We start from the raw sequence: 20,457 nt of genomic DNA, 5'->3' as shown, positions 1-20,457 counted from the left end.
TTTCAGGGCGTTTGAAGTGTCCCGTGCTGCTGTTTGTGGACGAAAAACCAGCCTTGCAACATTTATTGACATTGACCCTCTTTTTTTATATTTGGCAAATGTGTGTGTATGTGATTCTACGGTCTAATTATGATAAAGAGAAAGAAAGAAAAAAGAAAATACAGGGGGAGCTCTATCACCAGAGTTAGTTAGTTCTGCTTTAACCTTGTTACAACAGTGTTTCCTCATCATTAGTTGTGTTTTTTTTCTGCATGTATTGTCCTGAAACTGAGGCTCAAGTGCTCTGACAATTCCTGTTTTCACCTACTCATAAGGCGAGAGTGGGCATTCTTTCTGGAGATGAACGACTCTCCAAACACCTCTCCTTCACTACTATGGGAAACTGGGAAAGCCGTAATCAGAGGTAAAATCATTCCATACTCATCATACAAGAAAAAACAGCAACAGCAACTGGAAAACACATTGGAACAAAACATTAAACATTTAACAAATGAAATATCCCAGCACCCCAGTGAACCAAAAGAAAAATAATTTAAAAAACACAACTTGACGATATCATACAGAAAAAAACACAATTCCAAATTCAATAACTGAAATATAATGGTTTTCAATACCGCAATAAAGTAAATAGTAAATATTTGGCAAACCTACTCCAACACAAAAAAGAAAAATCTATCATCCCATCCATTCTGGACTCTGCAGGAAACATTAATCAAAACCCACAGGATATAAACAACATTTTTCAGAATTTTTAAATCAACCTCTATTCCCCCACTCACCAACCAACACAACTGGAAATAGACGCCTTCTTAGACAATGTGACTTTACCCAAATTAACTAAAGAACAAACCGACATTCTAGACGCACTTCTTAGCCTAAATGAACTCACCGATGCACTCAAAAAAATTCCGAGCAACAAATCACTGGATGGACTCCCAGCCGAATTCTACAGACACTTTGGGACATATTAGCACCACTATTCAACAGAGTAACTATAGAAATGAAATCCTCTTCCACCATACCCACACACAGGAATACAGCAGCCATGACTTTACTTTAACCAAACAAAGATCCATCTCATCCCTCTAGCTTACCGACCTCTATCACTATTGAACACTGACTTGAAAATCATCACCAAAGCACTAGCCACCAGAATAGAAACAGTCACTCCCATAATCCTTCATCCAGATCAGACAGGTTTCATAAAAAATAGACACGCCACAGATAATGCCCGCAGACTGTTCAACCTATTCAACATATCACAAGAAACACAACAGAAAACCATCATAGTTTCCCAAAGCTTTTGATGAGGTAAACTGGTTATCTTTATTCAACACTCTCCACAGGTTTGGCTTCGGAGAGTCGTTCATCCACTGGGTTAAAACATTGTACACATCACCACGTGCCACATGTATCACTAACGGAATCACTTCACAGAGTTTCACACTGCACCATGGAACCAGACAGGGATGCCCTCTCTCGCCTTCCCACTTTGCCCTTTTCATTGACCTCTTGCGGCAGCAATACGACAAAACAGTATAATTAAAGGAATTCAGGTAGCAAACGTACAACACAAAATCAGTTTAAATGCAGATGACCTCTTACTTTACATACAGAACCCACAGGTGTCACTTAAAGAAACTTTCAATATTATCAATAGATTTTCGCATGTCTCACATTACACTATCAACTGGAACAAGTCATGGCACTACCCCTCTCCGATAATGCATGGGATTCTGGAGTTCAGGACACTTCCCCCCACTTTCAAACCGGAAATATCAAATATCTAGGGATTCATATTTCCTCCAGGCTGTCAGAGCTTTTTAGCCTCAACTATACCCCCTTCTCAAGAAAATTGAAGATGATTTAAAAGTCTGTTCAAAACACCCTCTCACACTCATTGGAAGAATAGCTGCTGTCAAAATTAAAACTCTCCCTCAGATGAACTACCTCTTCTCTATGATCATCACTACTCCCACAGACAATTGGTTCAAAACTCTCAATTCACTAACTACACAATTCTGTTGGAAAAATAAAAAAAAACAGAATATCACTCTCAACACTGCAAAATAAAGAATCACATGGCGGGCTTGAGGCGGCAAACTTCCATCACTACTTTCTGGCAAATCAGTTACAATATCAAGTCAAATGGATCAACATACAAAATCACAACTACCCATGGCTGGAACTAGAACAAAACCAATGTATAAATATCACTATAGCAGAGCTCCCCTTCCACTCACAATCAACCAAAAAATCCAACTTCTATCACCATCAATTCAACTCTGACAGCCTGTTGGAAAACAAACCAAATCACAAAATCATCCCTAGCACTCAACAGGTACACCCCACTCTGGCACAACCCAGTGTTCACAATACAGAATAAACCTCTTCACTTCTCCACATGGGCACAAAAAGGAATCTCACATCTTTACCACCTGTTCGACAACCACCAATTCATGTCATTCAATACAAAAATACGGAAATATGGGGTTGGGAGATAACAGTTCCTTCAATATCAACAGCTTAAAATTAAAATTAAAGATAAAACAAGCCTCTCCAACAACACATTACAACCATCTCAACTTGTGGAAAAACGTGTGAAAATTAATAACTTCAAAAAATGAACCTCCCAGCTATAAACACTGATCAGAAACCTAAAAATAACAATAACTCTCCCAACAACCAAGTGGGAAAATGACTTGGCGTTCTCTCCCAACCCTGATTATTGGAAACAAATCTGCAATAACATTTTTTCCATGACCACTAACACAAACCTACAACTTATACAGTATAAAGTCAATGCACTTTAGGCAGCAAATACGATTATCTGCACGCCATGTGGCTCTGTCAACCAGTCTACTCCTTCTGGATCACTATCACTGAGGCACTCTTTACCATCCTGGACTCCAGAATCCCTTTATCTCCAACACTCTGTCTCCTCAATGACATTTCTACAATCCACATCACACAACACTTCAAAAAGCCCTTGCTCATCTCTATAACTGTCGCGAAGAAAGTCGTCCTCCATAACTGGAAGTCCAAGAAATCATGCCATATCAACCACTGGAAAAACATATTCACAGAATATATTACAATAGAAAAACATCATGCACATAGAGAGAAGCAAATGTGCCTTTGAAAACACCTGCTCCCGCCTTTTCTATCATTTCTAAACCCAACAAAAACATAATCAACCCCCCCGCCCCTTTCCTGGCCCCACTTTCTGTTTTATTGATTTATTTATTTGAATAAGTTTACTAATTATTTATTTAATTACTTTTATTTTTTTATAATTATTATCTTATTTTGTTTATTTTTCCTTTACCCCCTACATTTACCATTCTACATATAGACACACGGGTGGTGGTGGGCAAAAAAAAAGAAATATTTGGCTGAGATCAATAAAGGACCGTCTTTGACACCATCATCCCACTTGATTTATTAAGGATTGATTTGATTTGGCCCTCAAAACCCCTGCCCTTGCTGCAGGAAAGAAGGTTATTACAAAAGAATTTAGGACTCAAACTGCATCAATAATAAAGGACTGGACCCAAAGTATAACTGACATTCGAAAAACTTCAAAAATTACGTTTGGAGCTTTTTGAAAGACTAGATGGGACTAATCTGTAGTGTCGTAATAGTGAATTTTTTGTTAATTGCTCTCTTTGTCAAGTTTTTGGTGTTTGAAATAAATAAAACATGAAATTAAATAGTATCAAACTGTAAATGATGATCTACTTTTTTTCTAATAGTTCAAGACTAAGTACCTGAATAAAGCATGCTATGTCCCCTTAAAGTACGGGACCCCAGACAAATGTGTTGTTGGCGTAGGATCTACTTTGAACTAAATTATTTGAACAAAGTCTCACTTCTTGAGTTTGGCTCTCAGATCTCCGTCCAGCACGGCGCTCTCCTTCTTCTCCTCCACCTTCATGTCGGCGTTGGCCTCGATCTCTCCGTGCTTGTTGGAAGCTACGCAGCGGTACTGGCCAGAGTCGGACTTGGTCACCTCGCGGATCTCCAGCTTGGACACTTCTCCCTTCTGCTCGATGGAGATGCGGCCGCCAGTGGTCAGCTGCCTCCACTTGCCCTTCATCCATTTGACGTTGGGGATGGGGTCGCCGCCCACTTTGGCGATAAAGGTGGCGGTGGACTCTGGATCAACAGGGAACACAGTATGTTAGCATTATACAGTATATTACATACTTTGCAGAACAGTATTTAACTTAGTTAAAATCAGTTTGATTAGGACTTTGGAGTTCTCACATTTAGTGATGGCCGATACCACAGACTGTTTTATTCGATCCGATACCAAGTAATAAATACTATGGAAAATATTGCAATATCGATCCAATACCGATACCAAGGAGTTTTGTACTAAACAATTATACCTTGGTCATCATTATTTTCTTTTAACCTCTGATTGAACTAATATTAAAGTAAATATATTTGCAGAAAACTTAAAATATAAACAGGCTATAACAAAAATTTAAACAAAGTGAATCAATACATCAATATGTGGTATCGATCCACAATCCATTTGTCTTACTGTGTTTGTGTAATTAGAGTTGCCAAAAAAATAGACGAAAACAAAAGCTATTTATTTTATTTTTTATCTTTTTCATTTTGGCTTTATTGCACTAAAAAGTAATGTGTGTGTGAGCTTGTTTCCATGGAAATGTTTTTTCCTTTTGCTATAATATTCTACAGTGTGCCATAATTCATCTAAGTATAATATTACCGTTCTATCTCCATGAATCATGCAGGTGACTTTCCCCCTTCAGAACGTTACATGCTGTGCCTTTAAACAATGATTCAAACGTATAAATGTAACCACGCTGAACGAGTCAAAACTTCTCAAATCTATATGAATGTTCCAACTATTCTGACGTATTTGGACTAATGTAGAAGTTGTTTTATATCTGTGTATGCTGTTCTTCTTACTCTCCACGATGCTGATTGCCTTTGGTTCCTCCACAAAGTAAAGGTTGTCCAGTGTCTTGGCCTGAGGAGCAGCAGGCGTCTCAGCTGGGGCAGGAGCAGCTCCAGATTTCTCTGCAAGGCAAGAACAGATGATGAACATTCATTTCATTCATTTAGACCAGAAGAAGCAGCGGCGACGAGGCAATTTGGAAATTGAAGGTCCCAAATAAAGCATGTTCCTGTTCCTGAAAAAAAAGCCAGCTAGTCGAGTGGTGGAAAGTAATGAAGTACAAAATTCCTGTAATTAAGTAACATGATTAGGCCTCTGTACTTTACCTAAAGTCCATATGACACATTAGACTACACTTTTCAATACAACTAAGGAAATATTATTATTATTATTATTCATATTTTTCCAAAACATTTGTCTGTTTTTCTCCAATTTGGCAATTTTGGTGACGATTATAATGTCACTTCCTGGTTTGACATGGCCAGAAAATATGACAGAGGTAGAGGTAAATTCAACAACTGTTACTTAACAACCAGATTGTAAACAAGAGCCAAAAATAAAACAATTTTGCAAATAATTACACCCAAGAACACGTTTATAAGATGTAAGTTGCATGCAAAATGTATCTGTATCTTTGATGACATCACAGAGGAATTGAGTTGTAGCACTTATATATTTGTCTCACAGGGACAACATCTCACCAAACATCATAATTAGAAAAACATGAGAATCTGTCATATGGGCTTTAAGTAAATGTTACAGTGAAAACTATTTACTTTTACTTCACTACATCTGAGAACAGGCATTTGTATTTTCTACTCTGCGACAAAAAGGACTGACAAGTAAAAGCTACTTTCTGTATGGTTTGAAGTGTATATATATATATCTATATATATGCTTCAGTATCTGTACTTTTACAGGACATAATTGAGTACTTTTTCCACCACTGGTAGTAGAATAATTCCATACAGAAGTACATACAAGTAAATACACAGAAGATCACTCCTGCATTACCAAGATGATTTGAAAAATGAATAAAACATGCAAAAATGAAAGAAGACAACTCCATGTTTTTGAAATGGAAAAAATATTAAAAGCTTAAAAAGCCAGTTTCACACAATTTAAGCCTTAAGAAAATGCCTCTTGACAAGACAAGCGAAAGATTGCAAAGTCCAACCACTCACTGCTTTACCTTTGACCGTGACTTTGGTTTTGGTAAAGTCGCTGCCCGCCTCGTTGGTGGCTTTGCAGAGGTAGTCTCCGGCATCGTGCCTGGAGACGGGGCTTATTTCGAGACAGGCCGTGCCCTCAGAGAATGTGATCTTGGTGCTACCGGCCGACACCAGGTCTTTGCGGTCTTTCATCCACTGGATTTTGAGAGGAGCAGAGCCTCGCACATGGCAGCGCAGAGAGAGCCTGTCGCCCTCGTCCACAGACACTGGTTTGAGTGGGATGTCGAAAGCTGGAGGCTTCCTGGCCTCTGTAGGACGAATGGGCAGGTGCATTGTCAGTGTGAGCCAGAACAAATGTTTGAAGCCATTATATAATACCAAGCAGCCTTCAAAATGTCTTACTTTTCAACCATTTTCTAGTGGGTACTTATTTCTTCTTGTTTCAAATCATCTGCATCAAGCAAATATGTTTACCTTAATTTTGCAAAAAATATATATATTTTTTCATCCTGATAATCTTTTAAAAATGAAAATGGGATATTTTTTTTGATTGATTTATATAGATTTTGTATGTAGATTTTGAGTTGAAATAAAACAAATTTTACCAGATTTTTGTTCATACAGTTGAGCAAATTTTGAATTATACAGCGTTTTATTGTCCTAAAACTTGTCTAGGAAATGTCTTTGCATTTTATAAGAATTTTAGGCTAAATAGATTTTGCCATCATACACATTTAACAATAACACACAACGATACTATTCTTTTTATTTATTTTTGCTAAAAAGATTAACGTTGCAGATTTTTGTCACGTGCTTGAGTCAAATGTGTTTTTGACTAGGTATAAATATAGCTTGAAAGGTCAAAATGAGACAACTGTGTGCTGTATGCATCTAATTATAAAGCCTGTTATTGTCAAAGAACCAGGAAGAGCGATATTAGCTTGCTGATTGTTGTTAGCATTAGCATGACAGCAAAACTCTGCTATGGCCTCTGAAAGTTGTAAAAAGCAATTATAAACTTTTCCCATTTAATAAATAGGATGCTAGAAAATGGGTTTGGAAAGTAAGGAATCATTTTGGACCGCTGAAAACTGTTTCAAATGAACTCGACAGTAATGGTCTGGTACGGCGCCTTTGGTTTTCACAAAGTTAAACCTGGCTGCTCTGCTAAGCCTATATTCCACTGCTATATTTCTATACTTCGTGAAATAGTTCCAAAACCCACCGGAGATGCCCACAGAGACATCGCAGGAGGTCTTCCCTGCCTCGTTGGCTGCGTGACAGGAGTATGTGCCGCTGTCGCCGAGTTGGCTGCTCTTTATGCACAGCACGGCCACGTTACTCTTAAAGCTGATGTCGTATTTGTCCGAGCTGAAGATCTCTGTGCTGCCTCTGAACCAGCTCACCGACATGGGCTGTGAGCCGGTCAGGCGGCCCTCGATCTTCACCAGTTTACCCTCAGAGTCTTCCATGTTCTCTGAGGGCTTCTTAGTGAACGTCGGAGGGTTTTTGCATTCTGAGTTAAGGAGGGAAAAGAAAACTGTGAGGGAAACGCTGGAAGAGGCACCCCAAAAGAGGCTTCAAGAGAGGGGCTGGGGCAAGACGAACAAACAAAGGGCTGAACAAATCTAGGTTACTGTGGTTTTGAATTTGTTTTGATGCAAACGGTTTGGAGAATTCTGTCAATTTCCACTCCTAAAATGATGTCCTAAGTCAGAGGTCTTTAAGCTAACTGTTCAAGTGGAGGATCTGCCACCTGCTCGTCTCCATGAAGGTGTTATTGCTCAGCCTGGAATGGTCTTGACCTTATCTCTTTGTGGAGACACCAACGGTACAGGTCATATCTATGGGGAGGCGTGCCTGCTCACAATTTAAATACATGTTTTTTTATGTATCTTTAGAGAGATACAAACACGGATACAGTTAATGCCAGACAGTGAAATATTCCAGGCAAAACAAGAACATCTCCGGAGACTCCACCAAAGAGTTACATAGTTTACCTTTTAAAAATTAACTGTTGAGGTCTAAACTACAGGAGTTTTAATTAGGGAGGGGTGGATGATATCAATATTGGTATCAACCACTATCAAATATAGATATTTTGCACCTATATTTCCTCTGCACTGCCCCAGTCTGCTCATGAGTGTGCTCATGTGTAATTCACAGTTTGTCCTCAGCGCATCAGAATGTTTTAGTTTTTTTAACAGACTCATGTAAAAATGGAAATTATGTGGTAAAAAAAACTAAAAAAAACATGGCCGTATATTTACACAATCATGTTTGTTTGTTATTATTTTTGTTCTAAAGTGAAAATGTTATTTGTGATTTTGGCTTGGCTTTGAGATATGTGGGCCTTGCTATGATTTTTTTTTTTCCAACTTTCAGTATTATTATTATTATTATAAGCGTGGATGTCTCAAAACCTACGTCATTTAATAAAATATCGGTGTTGGCAAATATCGGTTATCGGTCACAGCGGCATGTCAAATGTAGGATATCAGTATCAACATTAAAACATTCTGAATAAATTGCTATTTCAATACACCTATTATGATTTTTTGAATTGTTCAGCCCATAACGTGACACAAATACCTTTGACAGTGATTTCGGCGGAACAAGAGTCCTTCCCCGTGTCATTAGAGGCGTGACAGAAGTATCTGCCTGTGTCGCCCTTGTCCGCCTTCATTATGCTCAGACAGGCAGTGTTATCCACAAAACTGATCTTATAGTTGCCCCCGGTGCGGATGTCTTTATGATCCTTGGACCATGTGACTTTAATGGGGGCGGAGCCGGTCATGTGACACTCCAGCTCAATGCTGTCGCCCACAGTAACCTCCATGGGTGACAATTTCCTGTCAAACACCGGGGGGTAGCGTGGTTCTGCAGAGGTCACAAAAGAGGTGGAGACAGAGACAAACAGACAGCACAGACAGATGAAGTAAGAAAGACATACAGATAAACTACAGAAGACCTAACGCAAACCAGAGTTTCACAGAATTTCCATTGTATTTCTAAGTATTTCTATTCTAAGATGTTACGTTTTTGGTTGTTTTTTTGCGGTTTTGTCCTGGCAAAGGGTTTACAGGGCAACTTTGAAACCTTTTGGGTTTGTCCTTGTTTAGAATTAGTAAAGCAACTACAGAGTCCAATTTTCGGCCTTCTTTAACGTTAGTTTAAACCAGTGGCGTGTGGTCAGGGCAATCAAGGCAATCAGTGATTGGCCAATAAATCTAAAATTACCGTGTGTCACAACTATATGTGAATTGTTCTAAAATATATCCAAATAAGCCCGTTTTGCCCTCACTTCTGCTGCTGAAGCTTGGTTGAAGTCACAGTGTCTTTTAGTGGCCTCTACAGGCTGCTGAGCAGTACTGCGTGGGAAGCTTGGTTCTTCTTCTCCTGCTGCTGCTGCTCAGTGTTCAGAGGCCCGTTCATGCTCCGCTCTCTAACATGAGCTGTTAGAACCAGAGCGGTCAGCAGCTTCTTTTAGAGCTCTGCACATGTGCTCTGAGGACCACAGCCTCAAACACATGGATCTGAGCTCAAACCACACTGAATAAACCTGTGTGGGAATCAGGGATGTTTGCAGGTTTTGCCCTAACTGAGCATGTGCAGAGGAGAAGTGAAGCAACAGCAGTGACAAGTTTCAACAAACTGACTTTAAATCTATCTTTAAGAGACAAGTTTTGTTTGTAGCTAACAAACAAAACTGGGGGCAGCAGACGGCTAATTGACTGTAAGAAGACCAGAGAATTAGAGCTGTGTTCATGTTCCCAATGATTAGAAGTTAATTAGAACTACAGGCATTTAACAACATAGAATGCTAATTTGTCTAATAAATTGGTCAATGAAGTTGAATTTAATCCAATCAGCGTCTATCTCTAGCATGGGGGTTAAGCTCAGTAGGATAGGCCTTTGGCCTTCATGTGTGAGGCTGGAGTTCAGCGCTCCACTTTGCATATTATAATGTTTGTTTGTTTTTTCACTTTTATTTCATCCACTAAATATTGAACGCACCAAGTCTGCTTTCCCATCCATAAAAGTCACCACCCGCTACTAGTTTGAACCTAGAATAGTCCAATTTTAGACCTGGTTTAGACTCGTAGGGCCAAATATTTTCTTAGGTGGTACTTGGCGTGAACATATAAAAGCTTTTCCTTTTATATGTGGCAATACACTTATGTTATGTCCCTTTTAAATAAACTACTAATAAATAAATAAATACATACTACACTACCCAGCCAAAGATTTGTCCAACTACAGTATTCATTCCAGGCAACATTGTGAGTTGACTTTTCACCGTTCAAGAGTATATTTTGTTTTTGATTTTTAATTTTTATGGCAAAAGTGCTCATTTTTATCATTCTGAAACCCTTGTTATATATTAATTTTTTCCAATAAGAATTCTACTCTTTTTTTTTAAACTCTCAAATACTACACAATGTGATCAAAAATAACCTATTTATTTATTTAGTTTAAATCTGTTTGTTTTAAGGGAAATTCTGCAAAACTCTTGCTAATTGTACTTAAAGCAACTGTTTGTCTTCCTCTCCTAAATGTGCTCCAGTGTTTGCACCGACCTTGCAGAGTGAGCTTGGCTCTGCAGGAGGCTGTGCCCACACTGTTGGTGGCCACACACGTGTACTCTCCACAGTGCATCATCTCCCCACGGCTCATCTGAAGCACGGCCGTGTTATCATCGTACGACATAGACGCTCCCGCTCCCTGCTTCAGAGGTTCCCCGTCCTTCATCCAGGACACCTCGATGGGGGAGGAGCCGGCCACGCGGCACTCAAACCTGACGGGCTGACCCACTGTCTCCTGAAGGCTCGTGATCTTTTTAGGGAATGACGGGGGAGTTTTTGCCTCTGCAGAAGAATTTTCGCATGGATTTACACAAAATGTAAGATCATATACAAATGGGGGGAAAAAAAGCATTTCATTTTTGGAGCAAATTTTGACAAGATTTACAATACGTTTACCAATGGAACATGTTTTTTTGTTAATTATTATCATTATTATGTATTTATTTTAAGTGGAGATGACATTTTTTTCATGTTTTCCTAATTGTTGCTTGTGGTAAATATTTCTCAGTTTTACATCAGTCAAGTTGGAGTTTGGAGTTTGAAAGTTGAAAATGACACAAAGTAGTGTTAAGTTCAAGTTCAAAGTTAAAATGTAATCTGTCTATTTCTATGTCATAAATACATAAAATTACATACAAATAAAGAGACAATTTATGCATGAGGAACAACTTCATATTTATACTAGTCAAATCATAACTACTGTGTAAATTAAAATTATATTATTTTAGCAATTAACTCCTCAGCAGTATTTTTTTGTATTAGTCGTCTAGTCAAATAATACTTCTGTTGTACATTAATCCTTGTTGTCGGTGTAATCCCTCATTCGTCCAGTCGTGTTTCATAGTAGAAAAAGCTTCAGTTGTAGTCATCTGGACTCAGTTTGCAAAAATAGACATTTCGACTCTCATCCAAGAGTCATTGTCAATAAAAGAATTTAGATCGAGAACTCCGATATTAATACTGTTCTGTGGTAAGACCCGCCCATTGGGAGGAGCCTTCCTGAAGTAGAAAGAGTTGTTTGTTTCAACAGAAACTCCCCCCTTGTATCTACCGAGCTAGCCTATTCAGAATCTTAATGGGCTATTAGAATCCTCTTTGTCTTTGTGAGACCCTGAACTTGTATTTCTTCTGTGCTGATAAAGCCTCTTGTGTAGAGGCTGTTTCGTCTCAACAAGAGAGAGGTGAGACTAAACAACTGAACTATTAATCCTTGTTATATAAAATACATTATCAACCAAATTAAGTTGAAATAGTTGAAAAATGGTGACTGAGGACTACTAGATAGAGATTATTTACAAATTAAGTGTATTATTGAGGAAAATATGAAATAGTATGTAATTTTTTTTTACATTTTGATTTAATAATGCAGTTGTGTTAGTCATAAAAATGTCTTCTCGTAAGTGTTTTAGAGTCTGTATAGTCCAGATAACAATTACGATGATCATGAATATCCATCCATCCATTTTCTACCGCTTGTTCCCTTTCGGGGTCGCGGGTGACTGGAGCCTATGCCAGTGACTTCGGGCCTTAGGCGGGGTACACCCTGGACAGTGGCCAACTCGTCGCAGGGCCAACACAAATATGACAATTGTTATTTTTTTATTGCTGACTAGTCATAAGTAGTCGATTAATCATTGCAGCCCTAGTAAGACCTTTAACAAAATCATATTATTGTATTCACCACATTTTAGTGAAATCTAAGCTGCCTGTCTGTTCCAATGTAATAAGAAAACAAGGCATTTGTATTTGTTGTGTTGCCAGATTGTATTTCAATACTGGTCAAAATGTGCTCAAATCTAGTCAATATCTACTCAAACAAAGAAAGGACTTTTACCTATTTAAGAAGTTAGAAGAAAAGACAAACAATACATGCTTGGAAGCCCACCTTGTACGCTGAGTTTGCAGCTGGTGGAAGCTGTGCCGATCTTATTCTCAGCTTTGCACGTGTACTCTCCGACGTCGGCCTTGGTGGCCTTGCTGAGCTTGAGGCAGGCCACGCCTTTGGAGAACTCCAGTTTGCAAGTGGGACTGGAGCGCACTTTGCCGTCAGCCTTGAACCAGGCCACGGAGATGGTGGGTGTCCCTGCGACCTGGCACTTCAGGCACACCGCGTCTCCGCTCGTCACCTCCATGGGCTCCAGGCACTCCACAAAGAACGGCGGCTCTGCGGGGACAAAAGTATGCATGAGTTTTTGTTATTTATTTAATTATACATAGAGGATAATCAAATGGAAATATTTGTAATAATTTTATTTATTTCATTTTATTTTATTTATTTTTTATTTTATTTTCATTGTATAAAAGACAATTAAAATATAATGAAATGAATGTGCCTATGACAGATTGGTAAACTCATCTTACTAAAATGCTGCAAAGATAAATTATATTAAAGGCGCAATGGACAATTTTTCGGCGATTTGAGAACTCAGGCGGAAGTGCGCATGCGCACTCCCCCGTGCGGACTGATACAACACACACGTGCGTTTGTTTATTAGCGCGACGGATCGCATCACATCACTCGTCTCCCGTAGATTTCTGTCCACTTCTGAGTCAGCTCGAACTGTCTATCTCCGTCCTATTATGGCCCCGTACACTGAGGGAACTATATTATGATAGATCCATGCGCTTAGGCACGCGGGACCGTGCTGCTCTCGGGGGACGAGCCACACGAGGCTGCAGGTGAGCGGTAAGTGCATTTTATAATTGATACGTGGCAGGACTAATCGTCAGTCCACGCCACGAGGAAATAAGACTCAGATTTAGGCCAAAAAAATCGTCCATTCAACCTTTAAGATTTTACTAAAATGTTAGTCATTTTTCCCAGTTTGTCATTTATTTGGTTTATAGTTTTACTTTTAGACTCACATAACAGAATGCTGTTCACTGGGCCAAAACTCCTAAAACATAATGAAAACACCTTTTGTTGAGTTAATGTTTAAAAGATCAGACCAAATGTGTTAAATATAAATTGTGCAAAAAAATATTGATGGGTGTAATATCATCAACATGTTCTACTTCCTGTCATTTTCAACAGTTATTATCCTAGCAGATAAAGTCATAATTTTAAGTGTGTTAAGAGTGTGCTGCTTTAAATACATTACATGAATAAATAAATAAATAGATTCCACATATCTTTTCAACACATTATTCATTAAAGCTTTAGCCTAAATATGGCTTTAGGGGAAAAGCAAATTCTTGGTAAAATAATTACTTATTGGAGGGATTCCAATATGTTCATCTACAGGGAGTAGAGTCTAGTTGTCAGAGAATTGGTTGTGGGGTGCTGCACGGCTCGGTTTTGGGCCCAACATTATTTTTATTATATATAAATGATATACAAAAAGTATCTATCTGTTCTTAATTTGATCTTGTTTACAGACAATACCACAGTTTACTGCTCGAGTCAAAATCTTAGTGAGCTGGTGAAAGTTGTATGATTTGGTAGACCTATATACTGCTAAGTTTATGTATTTAGTTAAATATAATCAAATCCCTAAATCATTGAGGATAAACTTTACCCAGAGGGAAAGTAAATATAATGTAAGGAGAGCGTGTATGTTTGACGGACCTTGTGAGAACCACGCTGAGGGAACATTGTTTGTCTTGTAAAGGAGTTATATTATGGAACAATTGTTGCGACGAATTAAAAAATGCCATTTATTTATTTCTGTTTAAAAGGATCTTTAAGAAAATAACCATAGAAAAAATATTTAGCAAAATAAAAATGCAGTTTTGTTGTTATAAAACCTTGAATGCTTGTGGAGGTAGTGGAGGTAGATAGTGTTGTTTTTGTTGATGGGCTGTTGCTTGTGAACTATAAAATGAAAGAAGGGTCGGCACAATAAGCCTTGGCTTCTGCCTACACCTGGTCAAATAACATAAATCTCAAATTTTGTTTTGTGCTCTAATGTTGAGCGCCTTTTGTTTTTGACCAAACCACAATTAAAAAAAAAAAAAAGCGTTACTTTTTCATTAATTATTTTTTCAATAACTAGAATATTTTGTTGTTGACAATGAGGGTATTTACTGCATACACTGTTTATATATATTAGAAAACACTTTAATATACATTTTTTACATTGTTAAGTTGAATTTATAAAGATAAATACATTGTTTTACCTTCAAATCACAATAAGTGAAATGCTATCATGTGTTTTAAGACTTTTGTATTGCTCATAAATATAGGCTGCATTCACCCATATTTGGTGTTACATTGAGTCGTGATGTGGATCTGGATTGGTCTTTTTCATTTTTTTTTTTTTTAGTCTTGGTCTAGTGCACAGTTTTGGGTTTGTTTTGGTGAATGTGCAAGTGTGAGCGATGTACTGTACCACCAGATTTGTACTTTTGTAAAATACAGCAAGAAAAACATTGCAATGACATGGATGACACACACTGAACAAAATATCAAGGATTGGACCTAATCCATAAAATCCATAAAAAACGTTTGCAATTAATTTGAAAATTGACATATTTAGTAAACCTTTCCACAAATATTTAGACTTTTAATACTTTTCTCTGCTGTGTCCTGTGTTTTTACTTCTTGTTTTATTTACAAAAGAAGAAGAAAGGAAAAAACTAATAGTAAAATGCAGTTTATTTAATGAAACGTATGGCTTGCTCATTGAAACATATGTAGAACACTGACATCTACTGGTCTACTAGAGGCACTACAACACGAGGACAATGCACCACAATCTGTTAATTCAGCCCTTTTGACTTCATTTCGATCCTTAAAACAAACTCACACAAAACCTACAACACAAACCTAACTCTACACTCACCGAGGATGGACACGTTGGCGTCGCATGTGTCTTTGCCCGCGTCGTTGGACACTTCGCAGGTGTATTTGCCTGCGGCCTCCTTGTCGTCGGTGCTGAGACACTCCAGGATGCAGGAGCTCTCTGTGGTGGTGATGTTGTACTTGTACGAGGCAAAGATCTGCTGGCCGTCTTTGTACCAGCTCACGGTGATCTTCGGCGTCCCGCTGTAGGTGCACTCCAGGGACAGAGGCTTGCCCTTCTCCACGGACACATCCTTCAGCCTCTTCACGAAGGCTGCAGGCTCTGGTGGACAGGAGAAAGGATAGTTATAGTTATGTTTATTGTGTTCAAAAGCCTGGAAGACGATGACAGATATTGGGTTGGACACAACATTTTGAAAACATATTGTTAGTCATTTTATTTTATTTAAACATTTTTACTAGCAGATATTTTTATCAACAAAATAAATGTTGTTAAAACACAATTTTATTTAATTATAGCACTATCTTTGTTATAGAAGGTCTTTTTGTATTTGTCTGTATAGTCCAGCTAATAATTACAATTATGAAAATACAAATATGTGGGGTTTTTTGGTAAACTGAATCGAGTGAATAAATTGATTAATTAATCCTTAATGAGCTCTATCAATGTATTGCCAAAATCTTACAAAATATTCCAAATGTATTTAGAATTTTTAATCAAGTCTCTAAATGTTTCTTTTGCATCTATGAAAATGTAAGTTTATTCATTTTACAAGATAAGTTTTATATTTCTATATTTATTTATAAGATTAAATAATCACTGTCTTAATGAGCAGCCTTTAGTTAAGTCTCCAAATGTTTTTCTTTTGTGACTTTGAGACTGTGACATTTTCAATAGAAAGCTGTCAGTTCAAAGGTTTTTTTTTTACCCCCTGTTGAGTTGTTGGAATGCCCCTCCCCCTGTCAGTCACATTCTCAGCCCCTGACTGGGGTGACCACCTCATATTGTGAAAGAGAGACACATTGCTGAATATGGGGGGACATGGAGGGACAGATTACAGAAATGTGAGCTCATGAATAATATGATTTTTAGTTTTTATCAATTGTAACAGAGAGATACCAAACCATGAAAGCCAGTACAGTACAACCAAAAAGTACAACTAGTACAAACAAACCAACAAAGCAACAAAGCAATAAAGCAATAAAGCAATAAAGCAACAAAGCAACACAAATCATGTGTGTTAACTTTTATAACCCATGTGGCATCAATAAAAAAGTAGGACATTATCTAAATAAATGGGATGAAGTTAAGGGTCCTAAATGGCTGTACAGGACAAACCAAAAGAGGGACAGCTGGTGGTCACCCTAACCCTGAAATAAATGTGCTTGCTCAGTAGCAATATCCAGTTTTAAGCACACAACCAACACTGGCAACGTCTTAAATTTAGAATGAAACTAGTTGATCAACAATCTTTCAGAAAATTCAAACATTACTATTTATGTTCAATTGAAATACTATTACAAATTAAAACTAAAATGAAAAATACTGGATAGTAAATGAGGTCAACATGTTTCTTAAATAGTGGGTGAATATGAATATTGAAACTATGTATTTAGTTAAAGAATCATATTTGTGAAAGCATTTCAATAACTGAGGTGTAATTTAAGTGCTTACAACACAACTGTGCAGTGTTTGAAATGTACAGAATTGTTCCATATCAGTTAACAATTAAATAGCTTCCAATCATTTCATTAGCTGAAAATGCAATTAAAAAATTCCACAGCATTAAGTCTCTTAAGTCAATTTAATTCCCTTTAAATCCGGGTATTGCATGACTGACCTTTGACCATGAGGTGGACTGGGCAGCTCTCAGACCCTGCCTCATTGCTGATCTGGCAGGTGTATTCTCCGGTGTGCGATTTGTCCACATTGTAGAGTTCTAAAAGGGCCTGGCTGTCCTTCAGGTAAAAGTTGCAAGTCCGCCCGGAAACAATCTCCTTTGCTCCCCTAAACCATTTAAGTTTGAGGGGAGAGCTGCCCTTCACCATGGCTGAGAAAGTGGCAGTGGAGCCGGGCATGGCTTCCACTGGCTGGGGCGGCACCACGAAGGAAGGAGGCTCTAAATATAAAAAGATTAAACATGCAAACATATTAGATTTCAAGTACAAGTACGAGGGAGGGGCAAGAGAGATTTCACTTCTATATCTGGAGGTGGTTATGAGGATGAATCTGAGCTCAGAAACACTATCTCCATCTTAAACAAGTTACACGAAATTTCACCAGACTTTGCTACATCAAAACTATCAAGAAAAGACAGAACATTGACACTTTTGTGTTAGAGAGAATAGTAGACGGATGCACAGTAAAAGATTCAGCTGTAGCTCTTTGGAATGTCAGGCTGTCACGGGCGACCAAGCAGAGCAATGTGTAAATTGCGTAAGATATTAAAAATAGTCCCTCGAGAGGAACACTCCATCTATACACCTTATGCCCTGGTTACATGGATATTTTTAAAAATACATAATTAATTTACGTGTTTGTGCCTCTTGATTCACAACCATTTTAATTGAATAAATTGAAACAAAGTGTAAAAAGTATGTAAGAAATGTAAATTGACAAAATTCAAGTAGCGTAGGCATAGTAGAATTAAATGCATATTGACTTGTGAACCAAAACGATCATTCTTATTGCATGTGCACTATCATGATTGACAGGACTATACTCCCATGCACTGGCTGCTGGACATACCTGTAACCACTAGTGTGGCAGTGGTCTCACAGGAGCCAGCCTTGTTGACAGCTTTGCATTTGAACGTCCCAGAGTCGAACAGCTTAAGAGTGGGCACTTTTAGGGTGCAGTTGTTGTTGGTGAATGAAATCTCATAGTTTGGCCCACTCTGAATCTCTTCCCCATCGCGGTGCCAGGTGATGGTGAATGGTGAAGAGCCCGACACTTTACATTCCATTTCTCCAGCTGTTCCCAACACCATGTTACAATCCTTCAACTTCCTCGAAAAGGTGGGAGGAATGAGCTTATCTGTGTGGGAGGGAAACATTAGCATAAAAATTAGCATTTGCGGGGCAAACATGGCCGTAATACTCAACACACTATAGAGCTGGGTATCACAACCCAATTAGGTCACTCCACAAAAGTCCAAACTTTCTTTTAAGATGTTAGTAAAAAGTTTCTTGTGGCATTTTTTTAATTGAAATTTTGTCTTAAAAAGTCAAAATTTCAAATAATACCCAGCCCTACTCAACAAACTGTGAAAAAAGAAGGGACCAACCTAAAACTGTGAGATTTATTTTACTGAGGTCCTTCCCAACCTCATTCATAACCTCAAAAGTATATTCTCCAGAGTCCACTTTCTCCGCAGAGAGCACATTAAGGCAGGAAATCATCCGAGAAAATGAGATTTTGTATTTTCTGCCAGAAGCCAACTCAACACCATCCTTAAACCATTTAGGTTTGAGTTCTGGGGTTCCACACACTTTGACCTCTAGGGCGGCTATATCACCTGCCGTCACACTCAGTGCATCAGGCTTATCCACTATCTTAGCTGGTTCTGTGAACAACACAAGGGGCAGAGCATGTTTGTATTAGACCTGCAAAAGAAGAGAAGAAGAACTGCAAGAGAGACACAGAGAGAGAGAATTATTTGGTTACAAACCTAGGACACTCAAGTTAGCGAAACACTCCACACTCCCAGCATCATTTCTGAGTTGACAGGTGTATTTGCCGGCCGTGGTTGCATTGGCCTTAAAGACTCTAAGTGTGACCTGGTTGTTCTCAACGGTGATTTTCTGGTTATCACTGTCCCTGAGAACGTCCTTGTCCTGAAGCCAGGACACAGTAATGGGCTCAGAGCCTTTAAGAGTGGCCACTAGGCTCACCTCCTCTCCCAGTATCACTGTCATGTTTGACAGTTTCTTCACAAATGATGGTGGCTCTGAAGAGAGCAGAAGGCAAAGTCAGCAAGCTGGCAAGCAACTTATTGAGCTGATGTGCACCAATTTGTACTGACCTCTTAGTTTAACTGATGTCTGGCAGGTGTCACTTCCTACACTGTTAGATGCTTTGCACTCATATTCGCCAGCGTCTGACGACTCTATTCCGATCACATGCAAAGTTGCAGAGCTGCCCTCGCTCAGCATCTTGTATTTCTTGCTCTCCATCAAAGGCTTCCCGTGTTTGAACCAGGTGATCTGGAACGGACCTGTACCACTCAACTCGCAGTACAGACTCACGTCCTTCCCCTTCAGACCCTCAATGGGCTGGGGCACTTTCACAAAATGTGGAGGCTCTACAGAAAGATCAACAATGAGTAACATTGTAGAGATGGGTCAAACCTAAAAGCCACATCTGCAAGCTGACACCCATAACCAAAAGGCCAAAACAGAAAGTTGATTATTATTTTGAAGACCTATATTGATATAATAAAATGTATTTTTACTATAGTGGAATATTTAAAACAAATAAATATGAATATGTATAATAAATACTGTAAATTCAAATGTAACTATGAAATTATATGGTACTTTTTTCACTTGATCTATGCTTTTCGACATATGCTGGCACATTTTGAGTCTGTTTTATATTATAGTGTTTCAGTTTAAAATTACTTTGCTGTTTAATATGGGCCTTGTAGACATGGGTCCACATGGAGCGTAACAAAAAAGCCAGACTGAGAAAGAGAAGACAATCATTAAAACATTAGATTTGTGAGTTTATACGCAAGATGTATGGTTGGAACGGGAGTTTGTGTTGATAGTAAATATTTCGGATAATAAATAGTGACTTATTAGAGTTAAAATGTGATTAAGAAATGATTAATTAACACATTTCAGGGTACACATAAGTGCTGTCCCTTATAAGCTGCTTAAGTGTCAGGGAATGGTCAAAAGGTGAAGTTAGAGGGTTAAGTTAAGCATTAGTGCTGTTATAGGTGTCAGCCTGCTGTGCCTAGCATAGACAGCTCAGTACTAGCCAGTGCATCAGAGGGTCAGGGTGTAAACAAT

At 38.4% G+C, this 20,457-nt stretch overlaps 1 protein-coding gene across 1 annotated transcript in view; it reads right to left on the bottom strand.

Moving 5' to 3' along the window:
- Nucleotides 1–20,457, bottom strand: part of ttn.2 (titin, tandem duplicate 2) — a 185,352-nt gene that overhangs the window by 137,266 nt on the left and 27,629 nt on the right. The window contains exons 30-42 of the mRNA XM_072444281.1: nt 19,464–19,742; nt 19,110–19,388; nt 18,726–19,004; nt 18,188–18,475; nt 17,280–17,558; nt 15,479–15,760; nt 12,580–12,858; nt 10,689–10,976; nt 8,701–8,988; nt 7,334–7,624; nt 6,129–6,416; nt 4,948–5,058; nt 3,873–4,158 (exon numbers count right to left, since the gene is read on the bottom strand). Of these exons, the coding sequence (XP_072300382.1) occupies nt 3,873–4,158; nt 4,948–5,058; nt 6,129–6,416; nt 7,334–7,624; nt 8,701–8,988; nt 10,689–10,976; nt 12,580–12,858; nt 15,479–15,760; nt 17,280–17,558; nt 18,188–18,475; nt 18,726–19,004; nt 19,110–19,388; nt 19,464–19,742 (3,517 nt within the window). The remainder of the gene's footprint in view (nt 1–3,872; nt 4,159–4,947; nt 5,059–6,128; nt 6,417–7,333; nt 7,625–8,700; nt 8,989–10,688; nt 10,977–12,579; nt 12,859–15,478; nt 15,761–17,279; nt 17,559–18,187; nt 18,476–18,725; nt 19,005–19,109; nt 19,389–19,463; nt 19,743–20,457) is intronic.

The sequence above is a fragment of the Eucyclogobius newberryi genome, unplaced genomic scaffold, assembly GCF_026437365.1.
Source record: "Eucyclogobius newberryi isolate DKJ021-1_F unplaced genomic scaffold, fEucNew1.0.hap1 SCAF_14, whole genome shotgun sequence".
Lineage (NCBI taxonomy): Eukaryota > Metazoa > Chordata > Actinopteri > Gobiiformes > Gobiidae > Eucyclogobius > Eucyclogobius newberryi.
Note: the sequence above shows the minus strand (reverse complement) of the source record. Positions and strands in the feature narration are given on the sequence as shown.